Source organism: Callorhinchus milii, unplaced genomic scaffold (assembly GCF_018977255.1).
Source record: "Callorhinchus milii isolate IMCB2004 unplaced genomic scaffold, IMCB_Cmil_1.0 Scaffold6, whole genome shotgun sequence".
NCBI classification, from domain to species: domain Eukaryota; kingdom Metazoa; phylum Chordata; class Chondrichthyes; order Chimaeriformes; family Callorhinchidae; genus Callorhinchus; species Callorhinchus milii.
This window is the reverse complement of record NW_024704747.1, coordinates 14,391,420-14,408,199: the sequence shown is the minus strand read 5'-3', so window position 1 is coordinate 14,408,199 and position 16,780 is coordinate 14,391,420. Positions and strand designations below refer to the sequence as shown.

Below are 16,780 nucleotides of genomic sequence, written 5' to 3'. Positions count from 1 at the left end.
TAGGCAGACAATTTGTGCACAGCAATGTCCTGCAAGCACCCATAAAGTGATTGACCAATTTTATTTGGGAAACTCCCTTCTACCCAATGAATCGTATCATGGGATCTTTAACGTCCACCTGACCAGGCAGACAGGTCCTTGGATTAACATATCTAAAAGATGGCATCTCCAAATTCTGGGCACCCACAGCATTGCATTGGAGTGTTAGCCTTGGCTGAGTTCAAAATCACGATGTGACTCAGAGGCAAGAGTGCTACTAGCTGAGCCAGACTGTGGAGACTATAAACTACCTGAATTTACCAAACCATTTATCCACTTAAAAAACTCAGCCGGTCAGAATGGCTTTACGGTTGTACTGAGGATGATATGAGCAATCACAGATAAACTCGTGAATATGATTTCTGAATAGAGACAAATTTCACTGTTTTAAGATGCAGGTGTCATATTTTGATTAAGAGATCAAAGCTGTGTGTTGATGAGTCCTTGATCAAACTGAAAGCAAAAGACAGCATCTCCAAACATGCAGTGCGCCTACAGCAATGCATTGAGGTGTCATCCCACACTGTCCACTTACTAAGTACTTTGGCCCAAAAGTCTCATTTAGCTTGCTTCAAAATGACCATTATTCATTGTAGCTTTCTACTACCACTGTGTAAATCATTTTAGTTTCTTTGCCTTTCCTAGGGAAAAAAAATGACAGCATTGAGGAGACATCTCAGAGAGAGCCTTCTAGAGGTATACAACAACAAATTGCATTTATATATCGCTTTTCACGTCGGGATGACGTCCCAAGGCACTGGATGATAGTCAGCAGATAAAGTAAATCCATAACATTGTTGTCCCAAATGTATTAAAACATTACAAGAGGTCACAGGTTTAGGTAAGTTTAGGATAAGTGTCAGGAAGTATTTTTTTTACAGAGTGTAATTAACAAGTAGAGTGGATAACCAGGAAGAGTGGTAGAGGCCAAGATACTCGATTTATTTCAGAAACCACTTTAAGGTATAATGGATTAAGGTTAGTGTCCTGGATGCATGAGATGAAATGGGTCAAAGGACCTTCATCCAAAGCTCATTGTGGGAGTTAAGCTTTGTACTAAGCAGCTTAAAAAGGCTCTTGCATTCTCCCTCTTTTAGACTAACAATAACAACTTGAAATTAACTAAGAAATTCAAACAAAGAAAAGCCCCAAGGTGTAGGGAATTTCATATTTAAGCAGTACACAGGAGTAACATCTTTCAGTTTAGGATCTTTTTTTGTTGTCTAACTCTATTGTAACCATGGTCTTGCACATGGTCTGCCACCATATAGAGCAAATGAGATAAGATTCTAATTGGGAATGCTCCGTAAAATTAAATATTCTGTTTTATTACTGGAAGTGTGTTCAAGGCTGTAATAATTTATAGGATGTTTGTATGATCTTGTGGGGATGTTCTAACTTATAATACTCTTCCAATGTTTATTTTATGTGTAATGTTTTGTCAGTTTGTGTGGTCATTCTATTCAGAACATTGTTAAACTTATACATAGAATTTTACAGCATGGAAACAGGCCATTCAGTCCAATTAGTCTGTGCCGTTGTTTATGTTCCACATGAGCCTCGACATCCCCTCTTCTATACTCCTCTATCACCTATCCTGTAATGCATGCATCAGGTTGAATTGTTTTTGCTACAGCAGGTTTGCTACAACCTTTTGAGCCCCAGTTTTGTGGTGATTCCTATTTTCTGTTTGCTTATTGTTTGTTTTCCAGAACAACTCCCAATGTTCTTTTACCCTCCTGTCCTGAAGGTGGCCATCATCCATGTCTGAGCCTTGTCTGTGTTGCAATTGTAGCCTAGCCAGACATGTGCCTTTTCCAGCAGTGGGTCACTGAATAGTAATCTGGAGCTGGAAACCTTGGCTGATTTTTAACCCTTCCTAGCATAGAGGCACTGTGGCCATTTGTAGCCCTGGTGTTAGCAAAGATTGAGTAACTCAACTTAGAGCAATGATCAAGCCTCTGAGACTTTCCCTGTCTGTAGAGCTCCGCTGCTCACTAGATAAGTGTTTTGTTTTAAAAGAAAACCTAGAAGTTGATATTTACTGTGAAAAACAGATTAGGAAAAAAAAACGTTTCACACATGGCGATACTTTGTGGTAACAAATAATCTTTTTTCCAGTATGTTTCTTTTTTTCCTCCTGGTGGTGTGGCACATTTTTGTAATGGACATCTCAATATTTACAGACCCAGAAACTCTGCACAGTTCAAATGAGAAGAAGCCAGCCACTGAGGTCAACGGACATGTTTCTGAGGATGTTGTGCACCAAGCCGCACAGAGGTTTGCTGATGCCAGTCCGGCGCTTTGGTGTCATGTTTGACCCTCAACTATCCTTTCTACCCCACATCCATGCCATGACCCGCTCTGCCTTCCCCCACCTCCGCAACATCGCCCGGCTCCGCCACTATCTCACACTGCAGGCCGCCGAGACCCTCTTGCATGCATTCATAACATCCAGGATCAACTATGGCAAACTCCCTGCTTGTCGGCCTCCCAACTCGTTTCTCCTTAGGCTACAGCTCATGTCCTTTCCCACACCAGGCTCCATGACCCTATCACCGCAATCCTCGCCCAACTCCACTGGTTTCCCATCACACTGAGGATGCAGTTCAAGATCCTGGTCCTCGCCTTCAAAGCACTCCATGGCCTCGCTCCCCCTACCTTTGTGACCTCCTAACCCCCTACCAACCTGCCTGCTCCCTCCACTCAGCGGGCTCCAGTCTGCTTCACGTCCCCTGTCTTGCCCACCCGACTGTTGGTGGGTAGGCCTTGAACCACTTTGCCCCCAATCTCTGGAACTCTCCTGCAGTCCCTCCACCTTGCCTCCTTCAAGACCTGTCTTAAGACCCTCCTCTTCGACTGTGCCTTCTATAACCCTCCTCACCCCTGCCCTCCATCCTCCCTGATCCTGACCCCCAGTTCGGGTCCAAAACACTGATTGTCCAGCACCTTGGGATGTCCTCCTGACATGAAAGGCACAATACAAATGTACTTTTGTTGTTGTCTGAATTTGATATTCACACCTATAGCTGTGAGTTTGAGAGGAATCACTGAATAATTTATAGAATGATGTGTTTATGGTAGCATCTGCTGATGTTGACTCGGCTAATAGAGCTATTTATCTTCTCTAATTTTCTTACCCTTTGCTCATAATGTATCTTTTGCGTCTGAGTTGGAAGGTATAGATTCAAACCCCACCTTCAAACCTCATGCCGGAATTTTGAGCTCACAGTCTAGGCTGACACTCCAATCTAATGCTGGAATGCCATTTTGCTGGAGGTGCTGTGCTTATGACAAGATGTCAAACCAAGGCACCATCTGCCTGTTCAAGTGAACGTTAAAGATCCCAAGGCACTATTAAAAAAGGAAGGAAATTTCTTGTATTATTCTTGCTAACAATTCCTCAGATAAAATCAGTTACTCACTTCATGGCTGTTTGTGGGACATTTTTGCGTGCAAGTTGCCTCCATGTTCACCCCCAAAATATTCACTACACTGGACTTTACAGTAATATCTGACTATGCCCTGCTAACTACCTACCTCCAGTCTCAGCATGCGCATTTTGTCTGCTGCTCCCGTCCCTGTCCTCTACTCCGCATCACTCCCGCTCTGTCCTTGTCTCCCTCCATTCTCCTCACCTCCTATCCCCACTTGACTGTCCCTTTGACTGAGACCACCCACCTGACTATACCTTCCACCATACCCCATAACCTAACTGCCGTGGTGGTGGTATGGCTCATTTCCAAGTCCTCACTTAGCCTATCTCCTTACTCCTCCGGTTCATTCCTCTCCTTCAGGCAACTTACCCTCTACCATCCCTCCAATCTTTCCATTAAAATACTCCTTGTTTATCGTGGTTCCCCCCCTCCCCCCCCCCCCCCAAACCCTCCACCACAGGAATATCGGAATCGAGCCACCTCTCTGTGACAGTCTCGGTAGTCCTGAGCCAGGCGGATCTGCAGTACTCTAGGGCACTGCTGATGACTGCTCAGCAACTCTGGCTCATCGGATGGACTAAGAATGCCAGACCAGTCATCGAGGGCAGGGAGTCATCCCATTGAGCACCTCCTAATGCTGCAAGCCGAAGCCCTAAACGATAGGATAGACCTAGCTAATCAAGGAAGCATTTCCAGGCAACAATATCGACGGCAAGCAATGTGGTTTCAGCTAGTTAGACTTCAGCAGTAACACCAACAACTCTGGGGTCCCTAAGCCTTACCTCTTGTCAACCTGCGCCTAATACTTTCTGGAATTAGGTGAGCAGGATTCATCCCTCCACAGAGAGAGTGCATATTCCATTCCAACAATCTATCTGGGATTTCCATCTGTAGGTGGGATGCATGAAAACCTCAGCTTGGTTTAGATACTCTTAAGCATGGTGATGGTTTTCTGCATGTTTCAGATACCCAGCTGACCAAAAAAAATCAGAATGCAAGAATTCAATATTTTTCCTTGACTTTTTAATATGTGAATTTCACTGACTTTTTATATGTGAATTCTGCTGCAATAAGCATTTGTGGTGATTCCATATTCTAAAAATTTTTAATACAAAAACTTCTGACTTGCTTCCTTTTTTCTTCTTGTGAGAATTCTGTTGATTTCATGTTCGATACGAAATGCAATTTAAAGTACACAAAACCAGCTGCTTTTGTTTTCAGACCAGCTACTTCTGTTTTTGTTTTCACAATTTAAAGTATGATTACAGGAAGTTCTTTCTGTGAATGTCATTCTTTTCCGAGCAGGCGAATACCCCGACCAGGTAGCGCAAGGCCAGCGCCGCCCAGAGTGAAGAAGCAAGAAAGTACAGAGCAGCCCCCAGAAAGGTGTGAGCGTATGGTTAATGTCAGAAATACATTTAGGATTTAACACGATTTTTTAAAAAAACTAATCTGATGTGTTTGACACCACACTCCAGAATATCTAACTATGTCAGCGCCTTGGGACGTCCTCCCGATGTAAAAGGTGCTATACAAATGTAATCTTCTTCTTGTTGTCTTGCCCCAGATGTCAGTTTGGCTTAGCTGGTAACTTGCCTTTGGGTCATAAAGCTATGGGTTCTGCCCCTACGTTGGGACTTAACACTCCAGTGCAATACTGGGCAGATGTTGCATTATCAGAGGTGCTAATCTTAAAATGAGACATTACGCCCAGATCCAGTCTGTCCTTCACGAGGCTGTTGAAGGTTCCAAAACACTATTCAAGAAGAGAATTTCTCCCAGTGTCCAGGCCAATAATTCCAGTTTAATCTGTCATTCATTTCCTGACTTGTGTGTGCAAATGGGCTGCCTACAAAAACATAATTACTATAAAGAGCTCTTGAGACATTATAGGTGCTATAAAATGCATGTTGTATATAAAGATTAAAATGGAGAGTAAATATATTCTTGGTAGCTTAAAACACTTAGTTTTTACACCTCGAAAAACACCTAGTTTTTACACTCAGTGTAAATGCAGCTGTATGGAGGAAATGACTGGTCCACTTGATTAGCTAACCAATGCAAAAGATTTATTAATTATGTAATGAGCAGCCAATTCTTTCCATGGTTAATTGCAAAAATTAGACACCTGTAATTTCCTCTGTACATGTGTGTTTGTAAATGGCCTATAACACAGATCTTTATATATGGTCCACAGTAGACCCCAGTATTCAGTCTGGAGGAAGCAGAGCTTATGTTGCAATGGGATTTTCTCGTTCCATACTTTCTGTTCTAAATGGATTTCATTGTTTTTTCCTCCAGTCAAATATGACAAGGAAATATTGCTGCTCATTCTGCTAATACCACATTATGGATTGCATTTTTCTTGTTTTCTACAAAGCGGCATTATAAGAACATAAGAAATGCTAGACGAAAAAAGACCAAGGTCCATCTAGTTTGCCTTCCAACTTCCTGGCGGTCGCATGCACATATGTCCCAAACTACCTATGTACTAAGAATCAACACTTCCTGCTTCAACTGTCTCCCTAGGGAGCCTGTTCCACAGGTTCACTGTTTGCTCACTTATATAAATAATAATAGTTCTTTTGAAACTGTTATATACTTCCTCATGACTTCCTTAGAATTTATTTTCCTTTGTTTATTTGAACATTTATGTGAACTTCCTGTGGTGCTCTTTTTTCAGAATTGGAAGTGGAAAGCATGTGTCTAATGTGATAGTGGACAAGAATTTGGCTACAGAAGAGGATGATGATGAACAGTTCGTGGTGGAAGAAGCAGTGCCCGAGCTCCCTGATATGCCAGAGATGGAACCGGTAAGCCGATATATCTCTGTATAAGGAATCGCTTGAGCTTTACCCCATAGGGCCATGTTCATGGTACCTGTTATGGACACAGTGGGCATAGGCATAATCTTTCACTATCCTCAAAACCATCAGAATTTGAAGATCTCAATTAGATTCCCTCTAAACCTGTAGGACAAACTGTAACTTCTTTCTGTCATCTTCCGCCTCCATTCCCCCTGAGGTCCTGAAAGGTTTCTTGCTCAACAAGTCATGGAGCTTGTATTTACAAGTGAAAAAAGTCAAGTGTGGCAGATATAGCTGCCCTACACTCAAGCGGTAGCCTGACGTAGAATGTGAACCCAATAATTGCTGAATTGTAAACCTTTTACTCCAGCATCACACCTGTCAGAAAGTTACAGAAAACCATGAAATTTGAATTTTGCTCTGTGCTTGCTTTTGGGAAGTATATGACTGGAGCCCCCAGCCGCTGGCAATTTTCAGATTCCACAGTTTTGTGCCATTTCACTGGAATTTAGAAAATTATAGATGTTACACATTCCTCGATAATTTCCTTCCATTCATCTAGGGGAAAATAAACTGATAGAATCTCCACCTACAGAGGCTTTTCCTTAGTTGGCCTGAAACCATATCAACTTCTCAGCTGGACTTGAAAACATTTCCTGAGTAGAATTTATCAACTCTGTCAAATGGACCTGATTCTTTTGGATACCAACCACATCAACTTGCATTTATATAGCGCCCCTCATGCAGGGTGCTTGACAGTGGTGGAGCATGACACCGAGCCAGAGAGAGGGGAGATGTGGTAATGAGTGCGATCAAAGAAGAAGGTCTTCAGGAACATCCTGAACATTGGGAAGAAAGGGGCATGGGTGGGGTGTTCCAAAGGTTTTGGAGTGTAGTGGCTGAAAGCTCGGCTACCGATGGTTGAATGGACGGGACAAGGTGGCCAGAGCCAGTTGAGCGGAGGCAACGGGTAGTGGTTTGGGGAGTAAGCAAATCAGAGCGGTAGAGAGGTACCAGGGCATGAAGAGATTTGAAGACCAGTGTGAGGATCTTCAAGTCGATCTGTTTGGCAATAGGGAGCCATGGAGCCTGGCAAAAACCTGTGTGCTGGGGGTACGGTGTTTAGTGCGTGTAAGTATGCGGGTAGCGGAGTTCTGGATTAATTGAATTTTGTGGTTAGTGGAGCTGGAGAGAGCTTTGAGGAGGGCATTGGATTCGTTGAGGTGATAAACACATGGACAAGGATTTTGGCTATTTTGGGGATAAGGTACATTCGGAGGCTTGCAATGTGACTGAGGTGGAGCAAAGTGGACCTGGTCAGGAAGCAGATGTGGGGTAGGAAGGACACCTGATGCCTAGGTTTGGTGCGTCTAAGGGATAGGCTGGAGCCAGAAGTCAGAGCCGCAGGAGAGATCATTTGGTATTCACGACCATTTGGAATGCCATTGCTTATTAGCATATTAGATGACGAGGACTGATTTAGTGAGTGGCTCTATTGGCATTGTGAAGCACAAGAATAAAGTTGAATTGGTTGTCACCAGCAGAATTTCAAGATTACATTGTAGTCACAAGCTCACTAATGATGCTATGTACACTTCTTTCTCCAGGTTCCAACAATGGAACTGCACAGCAATGAGGATCATGGTAAGTATACTGATGCATGATTCATATTAAAGAATTGGGTAGCTAATGTTTTTTTTGCATAGTTGCATATTTTTGGCTGCATTCTTTCATCATGGCATTGCATTATTCCACACAGGCCAAGCACCTTCCATATCTCACCTAAACGACTGGGCCTAGATAGGGAGCATTGGCAGACTTTTTAATTAAGAGGAGAGGCGGACATCCTAGCCTATCCTCACGAGGAATTCCATGATGGATCATGAATTGACCCCTATGTTGTTTTGGGGGGGGAAAAATCCATCTTTGGCGTAGTTACTACTCTTGTGATTTTCTTTCAAATTTTGTTTATCCTGTGCAAGTTAACACTAATAATAATCCTTGCAATTGATTTTGCACCTCATTGTCGTTGAGAGGTCTCAAAGCGCTTCACAGAATATATTGTAAACTGTATTGGCTGTATTATGTGGGCAAAAATGACCTTAATTTGTGACTGAGTTTACTATTTGAAGGGGAATGACTGAATTATACACCATTTTCTCGAGAACTCTTACTGGTGTCTCTCATCCCTTTGCTACCAGTTTCATGCTTTAAAATTGCCAATCATGAGATTTAATTTGGAAACTCTTCAGTGAAATTGTGAAGTCCTGCCAGGGATTGGTAGACGAGGGAAGAGAAAATTCTCAGGAGGTGGATTTCCAGCATCCTGGTAGTTCCAGTTTTAAGATGGGACCTTCTTCTGATGAGACGTTAAACTGAGGTCCAGTCTGCCTGCTCAGGTGGATGTTAAACATGCCATGGCATTATTTGAAAAGAGAAAGGAAGTTTTCCTAGTATCCTGGTAAACAGTTGCTCAAATAAAATTGGTCATTTGTTTCATGGATGTTCGTGGGACATTGCTCTGCGCAATTGTGTTGCTACATTTTCCTACAATTACACAGTCACTCCATTTCACAGTAAATCCTGTAAAGTGCTTTGAAAAAACAACAAATTACATTTGTATAGTGCCTTTCATGTTGAGAGGACATTGCAGAGTGCTGGAGAGTCAAGGATGTGCACTCGAATTGGAGGTTGGGATCAGGAGGGATGAAAGGCAGGAAGGGTGGGGGTAGGAGGGTGACCGAAACGTGGTCAAAGAGGAAATTCTTGAGACTGGCCTTGAAGGAGGCCAGGGTGGAGGCAAGGCGAAGGGACTTTGGGATGGAGTTCGAAAGGGTGGGGGCAAAAAGGCTGAAAGTCTGACTGCTGATGATGGGGCAGGCAGGGATAGGTAGGCCAGAGTCCGCCGAGAGGAGGGAGCGACAGGCCGATAAAGGGTCACAGAATTTGTGGGGAGTAAGGCCCTGAAGGCTTTGAAAGTGACGACGAGGAATTTGACCTCGATCTCCTGGGGATGGGGAGCCAGTGATGGAGGCAGAGAGGGAGAGTTGGGTGTCATCCAAATACATATGTAAGTTAACCCCATGTCTGCGGATGATGTCACTAAGTGGTAGCATATAGATATTGGAGAGGAGAGGCCTGAGCACTGAGGAACGCCACACGTGGGTGTGGGGCCTGGAGAAGAAGCCATTCATGGACATGAAGTGGAGATGATGGAAAAGATAAGATTTGAATTCGGCAAGGGCAGGACCGTAAAAATTGAACCGAGAGGAGAGGCAGTGAGAAGAATAGAATGGTCAGTAATCTCGAAGGTGGCAGGGAGACAGAGGGAGCCCTGGTCACAGGTGGACAAAATATTGTTTGTGACGTTGACCAAGGCTGTTTCTGTACCATGGGTAGCACGGAAACCAGATTGGAGGGGTTTGTAGAGGGAGTGAAGGGAGAGGAATGAGCGAAACTAGACATCGATGACTCATTCCAGGACCTTGGAAAGAAAAGGAGTTTGGAGATGAAGCAGTATTTGGGAGTATGGAAAGGTCCAGGAAGACTTTTTAAGGATAGGGGTGATGATGGCTGTTTTTAAGGGAGTGGGAACAGTGCCGGTGGACAAGAAGAGGTTGACAATGTCTAACTAGCGGGACAAGGAGGTGGAGCTGGGAGGTAAAGGAGGGGGACAGGCTGGGGACAAGGGAGCAGGTGGTGGGCTTCGTGGACATGATGGATGTGTGAGACGGGTGTGGAGGGATGGGAAGGGGACGGAGTGTGACAGGGAGGATTGGCAGTAGAAAGGGCAGAGGCTGCTGAGTGGATCTCCCGATTTTGGACTCGGAAATCCAGCTTCTCGCAGTTGGAGGAGAGGATGGGCGAGTCGTGAAAGGATGAACGAAAGAGCTGGTTTGTGAAGAGGAGCCTGGGGTTGTCCTTGGCTTCCAAGGTATCTTGGAATATAAGCACAATTTAGCAGTGGTGAGGGCGGAGCGGTAGATGTTGATGTGGTGTAGCCAGATGTGCTGATGGAACTGTGCCTTGAGGGAGCAGAGGTGGTTAGTGTACCTAGGGGATTTACGAAAGTGGAAGCAGTTTGACAGGTGAGTGGGATAAGGGCATCAAAGATGGCGGAGAGGGAGTTGTGGAGGAGAATGACTGTGGAAGATAGATTGTTGAGGGAGGAGGCCAGAGGCAGGAGTTCAGCTGATGACAGTTCAGATGTCCTTCCAATGCTATATCAAAGACAAGTATTATTATTAGAATGGAGAGATGCAGAGATCAGTTTAATAGTATTATAAAACATGCTTATAGGTTTAATGCTGTGTGTTTCTGTCAAATGAATTTGGGCTTAAAATCTCCATTCTTATGGCTAGTAATACTACAACTCAAAATATCCTCTAATTAGAGGTAAATTGTTAGTGGTAATCAGAGCAGTTGGCCAGAGAAATAAAAATGTACATTAGTGAGGGATCTTGTGAGGTGGAAGAAGGTTCACTTTATATTTTGACTACATCTATACCTGACTTTAGAGTCTTTGGTGTAGGTACCGGGTCCAAATAATAAATTAAACCGTTTCCCTTTCTGACTGCTCTTCCTTTGATGTGCTCAAAAATTTAATCAAAACCTTTGACAGAATTTAAAGGCAGTGCAAATTTGACTCCAATATACACACTTATTCTTGCAGGGGGCCTTGTCAAGAAGATTTTAGAAACTAAGAAGGATTATGAATCTTCCAAGTCTTCTTTGAAATCCAAAGAACAGGTAAGAAAAAAAACTTTGTTTTGCCAACATTTGAGTGTAATAGGAACAGGATTCTCCAATTTACCAAATGTCTTAACAAAAAGGCAATAATATGCAGCGTGGACATGTTCCTATTATGTGCTGATTAAACTCTCCTATGTGAATGTAGATATCATTTTGGCTCTTTATTATTATTTGGGTTCAAATCCGAGTTCTGTGCCATGTGTATGGGTAAATATACCAAATGCATATTAGTGAGGGTGAGATGTGAGTATAATTTGGTGTGGTGAGGTGGACGAAAATGACTGCCCCCAAAATATTTGGTACAATTCCCCTGAAACCATATATATCAGCTATTCCATGTCGGTGTTCCTACAACATTATTTTAACATTCTCCATGGAACCAGTAATGCTGAGTTTCACCTATAGATGATGCTCTTTCTTAAGGACAGGGATGAGATATACCTGCTTTTTAGCTAAATTGAAGTTTAGTTGAAGTCTTAAGAGTGAGAAAGAAAACTACAATATTTTAGAACTCCCAAGGTTATACTGATGACCATTTAATCGTGTGTGACTATTTCCAGTGTACCTCAGTATATTTTAGTGAACCTCGAGACATCGCCCTCCACAATTGTTTCATAATTACACTCTGCAGCAAGACTGAGGGAGCCAATCTTTGATCAGTTTTGTGTCTGGTTCTTTAAGTCCTCTTTCTGTCCTTAGAAGTAGAAGTGATGTTTGTTCTAGAGTATCTTACATTTCTCTGTACTGTCTAACTAACTCTTCCATATACCAATCTCTACAACCATGCAAACAGCAGTATTGCAGCAAACTCATTCATAGAAATGGAGCATTTTTATCAGTTTATCCATTTTAATGTTTGGTATAGGGAAGGAGCCAGTAACACTATTAGTGGTTGTAGAGAAAAATAATATGCAGAATCCACAATTCAGTGACCAACTGAAATAGGCACATAAATAGCATTGAGAAATGCTGCTGTGGTGTAAAAGCACAAATGCTATACTGTTTAACTCGCTATCTATCATTAGTTCACCATCTCGTATTGCCTGACACTGCTCGATTGGGATTTGAACCACTGCTGCTCTATGCCACAACTTGTACTTTTAGTCAATGAACTTAGGTAGAAATGTGCAATAATACCAATACTTAGGTATTGTAGTGTATGTGTATAAATATGTTACAGTAAAATCGTGAAACCAGGGATTTTACAAAATCACTGAAATTAGGAGTCAGGGATTTTGTGAAATTGATCATTTCTTCATATTGATGAAATATGCCTTGACGCTTGTTAGCATCATCAACAAATAAATAACACCTTATGAAAATGAATAGTTTATTCACTATAAACTTCATGTAACGTTTCATTCACTGATGAGTCAAAATGTTCATTAGTTAAAACAAGTGAAGCTTTCGTGATACCAGGAGTTGGATTTTAACTTTGCGTTGAAGCATTTACAATGGTTGGTCTGACTTATCTTCTGACCACAGTTACACTTCGTAAAGCCTTGTCCACCACAAACAGATTATGCAATAACAGCTTCATAGAGTGACACTGACTTCTCCTGGTTGATGCAGGTCTCTGTTAACCATCGTTGTGGGCAGAGGTCAAATTGGTTCCTGGAATAATGAGCCGTCAGATGCCAGCCTTCACTACTCTCTTGTATTGGACAGTGTCTAAATCCCAATTAATGATAATACCAAGCATGTTGCTGGGATCCCCTCTATTCCTGCCCATTGCTGGGTTCACTTTTTCACAAAATCCCTGATTCCTAATTTCAGTGGTTTCATGGTTTCACAATTTTACTGAAAATTTCAGGGATTTTGCAAAATTCCTGCTTTCACAACTTTACTGTAAGATGTATAAAGACCACTTCAGCTTGCTGTTGGAGATGTTGAAAAGCTTTTTGATTTAGTTACTTTTACGTGCTGTTCTGGACACAAATACAGTATTGTAGATGACAGCCTGGTATGCAGCATTGAGAAGTAAATGAATGCCCAACTGGCAATTCTTCCCAAGCCAAAGAGGAACAGCATAATGGTTAATGTTGCTCCATCGTGCTTTCTTTTCACAATTGTGTTGAGCCAAGGTTGTCATTCTGGAAAAGAGCAGAGTCAAACAATAGCTCTTGGGATCTTAATGTTCTGGGATTCAGTTTGTTCTTGTGAGATGAAGGTCTCTGCACAAGCCAATCCAGGATGGGCACCATGATGGCTAATGTGCTCAATGTGGAGATTCACCATAGCTACATCAAGGAGGTCACTTTTCATATTATTACACATTTTACATAAAATTAGTTTTTAATAACATTGAAATTTTTTTTGTTTCTTGGTTCGTCTATCAGGCAGTGGATTTGGAAGCACATGGTTTAACTTAGACCGAGAGATGACTAAACAATGGTTTGGGGAAAAAAATGGACCTTAAATTTGGCTATAAGGAAGGGAAGGTGGAGGGACTCTGGAGTTTCAGAGAATAAATGTGAAGCACACTGACGTTAGCCTAACGTAGGGTTGCAGGAGGTTGCAGAATTTGGTAAAGTCTAAGATACGCCCTTAATTTTAAGATTGTTTTCTGTAAATTCCCAACTTTTTCAAGTTAACATTGAATTGGAAATGTATCAAATTCTGCATCCTCTGAAATGCTACAAATATGGATTAAATCTAGACCTAGGTGGAATTTCTCTCCAGTTGTGAATTTGTGTCCACTGATAATTCAGCTTTCGACCGCTCCTCTCTTCACGCCCCCCACCACCCCCCCATAATTGGCACAATAATTCAATCAAATAAAAAGAACTTTAAAAATCCTGTATCTTTCTGTCTCATTCGTTTTGAGGCATGTTGCAGTAAGCCTTTGCGTTGGAGAAGGGGTTAATTGAAACAATTACGTTGGGTGTGAGTAATGCAAGGTTTTCTTTTCCATTCCTCATGACTAAAATATTCAGCAATTGGGTGTTCCCTTGGATTGAGTTGCCTGCCTGTCACTGCTGTAAACTCACAATCCGGTACTGACAGCCATTATCCAAGAAAGCACGAAAATCAAACCAGGAGATGTTTAAAAGCATATTGATCACCTCGGGCTGCCCTATGATGAATAAGCTCACAAGAAGTTTCAGCAGATCAGTGGCTGGAAATAACTGCTCATCATTAGAATCATTCCACACTCTGACAAATTAGTGTCTTTTTCTGCACACTCAGCTACTAAATCGAGTTGTAATTGTTTCCTTCCTGACTTAAAAAGCTTCAGCGTAGAATGCAATCCAGTGAAATTAGTTTCAGTGATTTAGTGGCATTGCAGATTTTTTATTTTGTTTTGAAAAAGAAAATAACCTCATGGTATTTTTCAGATCTGCTTGCTATGTTTAGAGTTCAGATTTTCATTTGATGATGATGGACAGGAAAGAAGCATTGAAACCAGTTTTTGTGTACCTTTCTAAAGTTAATCAGTTTGCTTATACACTTGAAGGTTACTTTTATAAACTTGCAGTAATGAATGCCTGATCATTGATCCTGCAGAGGTCTGAGAGATGGAATAACTTAGTTTTAATGCAGCATAAATCCATGGTCTACACGATTTTTATAAATCACTTTGACGTAACACCAGCTAAAGCAAGATGTTTCCTTTATGTTGAGAGCACTCCTCTCAATGTTGAGAGCACTCCTCATGTATCTACACATGGTTTAATTGTGTACCCGCAGAAAAGCTTAAGTGACTACCAACTGAGACATGATGGGAGTCCTCACCTCCAACTGTTAGCCTGCAGTTTATACAATGTTGGTGTACCTCCAGGCTACCTTCTGAATTGGCAAATCTACGCTGCAGTTTTAAGGCCTCATTTATCTCCATAATAGTATAAATTCATCACAGAAATTACAGAAAGGACATCAAGCTGTATATATGCCAGTACTGCTGCTTTACGATTGCAAGATTCATTGGTTTAAGGAGCACCTTAGCTAATTGATTTGCTGGTTGTTGTTCAAAAATTTCATAATTTCATTTGTTTTCCACGATGCTGTCAAGTCGTACACAATCCTGTTAGCAAATAAGCGGTGCATTTAACTTTCTGCTTTGTTTTGAAGTGTCTTATTTCAGGTTAATTTGCTAGCTGTCACAAGTTTGACTGCCCCCTGAGGGATTGTAAATAGCTATAAAATTGCATTTAATTGATAGATTTCTTCACAAAAGTTAGCAGTTACTTGCTGAAATTGCTTCTGTATGCTTATGTTGGTGTGTTTGTGGCTCTTTATAAACTATGAAGCGATTGCAGGTTACTGTGCATTAGTGGTGTCTGAGGATTTGACTATTTTAATTCATGTCCTTAATTCTTTGTTGCAAGCCTGAGGAAAGGCAAAAGACCAGTCAAATTTGATCAGGCAAAAGACCTAATTACTTGCTTCTAGACTTCATCATCTCCTATCTGCTTTGGTTCTAAGGTTATAATCATTCCATCATTTGCTAATCACTGATGTAATTCAAACTCCTTACTTTCTAACATTACCACTGGTGTTTGAACTCTACTGGAGTATATTATGCTCTCTGATAATCCATCACAAAACTATTAACTGAATCTATAAGGTCATTTAATAATTTATTATATATGTATATATCTATATATACAGTAACAGTATTTGCTTTGTAAGCATTGATTCAATTTGTTCCAAATCCTTAATCCTTAAATTGTAAAACTGGATTGCTGGATGTGGGAGGGCGTTTGCCAGTGGAGCTGAGGGACAAGGATCATTACTTTTTGCTTCCGTTGCAAAGATTCCAAAATGTATAGCATGTTTACATAGAGCATGTGTTTTTTGGGCATCATTCAGTTTCTACTTCCAATTTTAAAACCATTTTATTTAAAAAACTATAAACCATCTGATCAGACATGCCTGCAGCTTCTACTCAAACAGACTGGACCCTAAAACAGGCTTGGACCTTGACTACATACTTTCAGGTGACCACTTCTGTAGTGCAGGATAATGATTTGCATTCTGAGTTTAATTATTATAATAATCCTTGTATTTGATATAGTGCCTTATCACATTGTCTGCAGGGCTTCACAAGATTTACTGTAAAGTGTTGTGTCTGTGCCTGGCAGGGGAATATTGAAATAGTGATGTTTTCGGTAGTTAGCTCAGTTGGTAGTACTCTCACCTCTGAGTTAGAAAATTGTGGGTTCAAGCCAGGACTTGACCTCGTATAATCTACGATGACACTCCAATGTAGTCCTGGGGAATGTGTTGCATTGTTGGTGTCACCTTCGGATGAGAAGTTAAATTGAGGTCCAGTCTGCCTGCTCAGGTGGTCCTGTGGCATTATTCGAAAAGAGAACGGAGTTTCTCCCACTGTCCTGGCCAATAATCCCCAAAATGTAAATATTGTGAAGTATTTTGAAATGTTTTAACAACCTGATAAATGGCTATACCAAAAGGGCTATAACATATTTCAGATAATGTCTTGACTTCCTTTACTGTATGGATCGTCTTTTATAATCAAAACTAGGAATTTGTACTTGAAGAATGCTATTTTCTGTTCTGACTAATCAGATGCTCTCAGATGTGCACACAATTGGGTAATGACCTCTGGGAGTGACCCAAATGTCTCTGTATATTATTTTAAGCTACATTTTGAGACTAGCTTTCACATTGTAAACCCAAGCATTTTAAACAGCGGTGTCTTTTAATGGCAATTCTGTGTGTAAAATTGCACTTGATGAAGGTTCCTTAAAGAGCAAATAAACATTGTTATAATTAGTAGCT

The 16,780-nt window shown here is 41.5% G+C and overlaps 1 protein-coding gene across 2 annotated transcripts in view; it reads left to right on the top strand.

Moving 5' to 3' along the window:
* traf3ip1 (TNF receptor-associated factor 3 interacting protein 1) overlaps window positions 1-16,780 on the top strand; it is a 48,287-nt gene that overhangs the window by 20,414 nt on the left and 11,093 nt on the right. For both annotated transcript variants that reach the window (XM_042336362.1, XM_042336361.1), the window contains 5 exons: window positions 2,226-2,319; window positions 4,782-4,862; window positions 6,160-6,289; window positions 7,891-7,927; window positions 10,956-11,032. In XM_042336362.1, coding sequence (XP_042192296.1) covers window positions 2,226-2,319; window positions 4,782-4,862; window positions 6,160-6,289; window positions 7,891-7,927; window positions 10,956-11,032 — 419 coding nt within the window. The remainder of the gene's footprint in view (window positions 1-2,225; window positions 2,320-4,781; window positions 4,863-6,159; window positions 6,290-7,890; window positions 7,928-10,955; window positions 11,033-16,780) is intronic.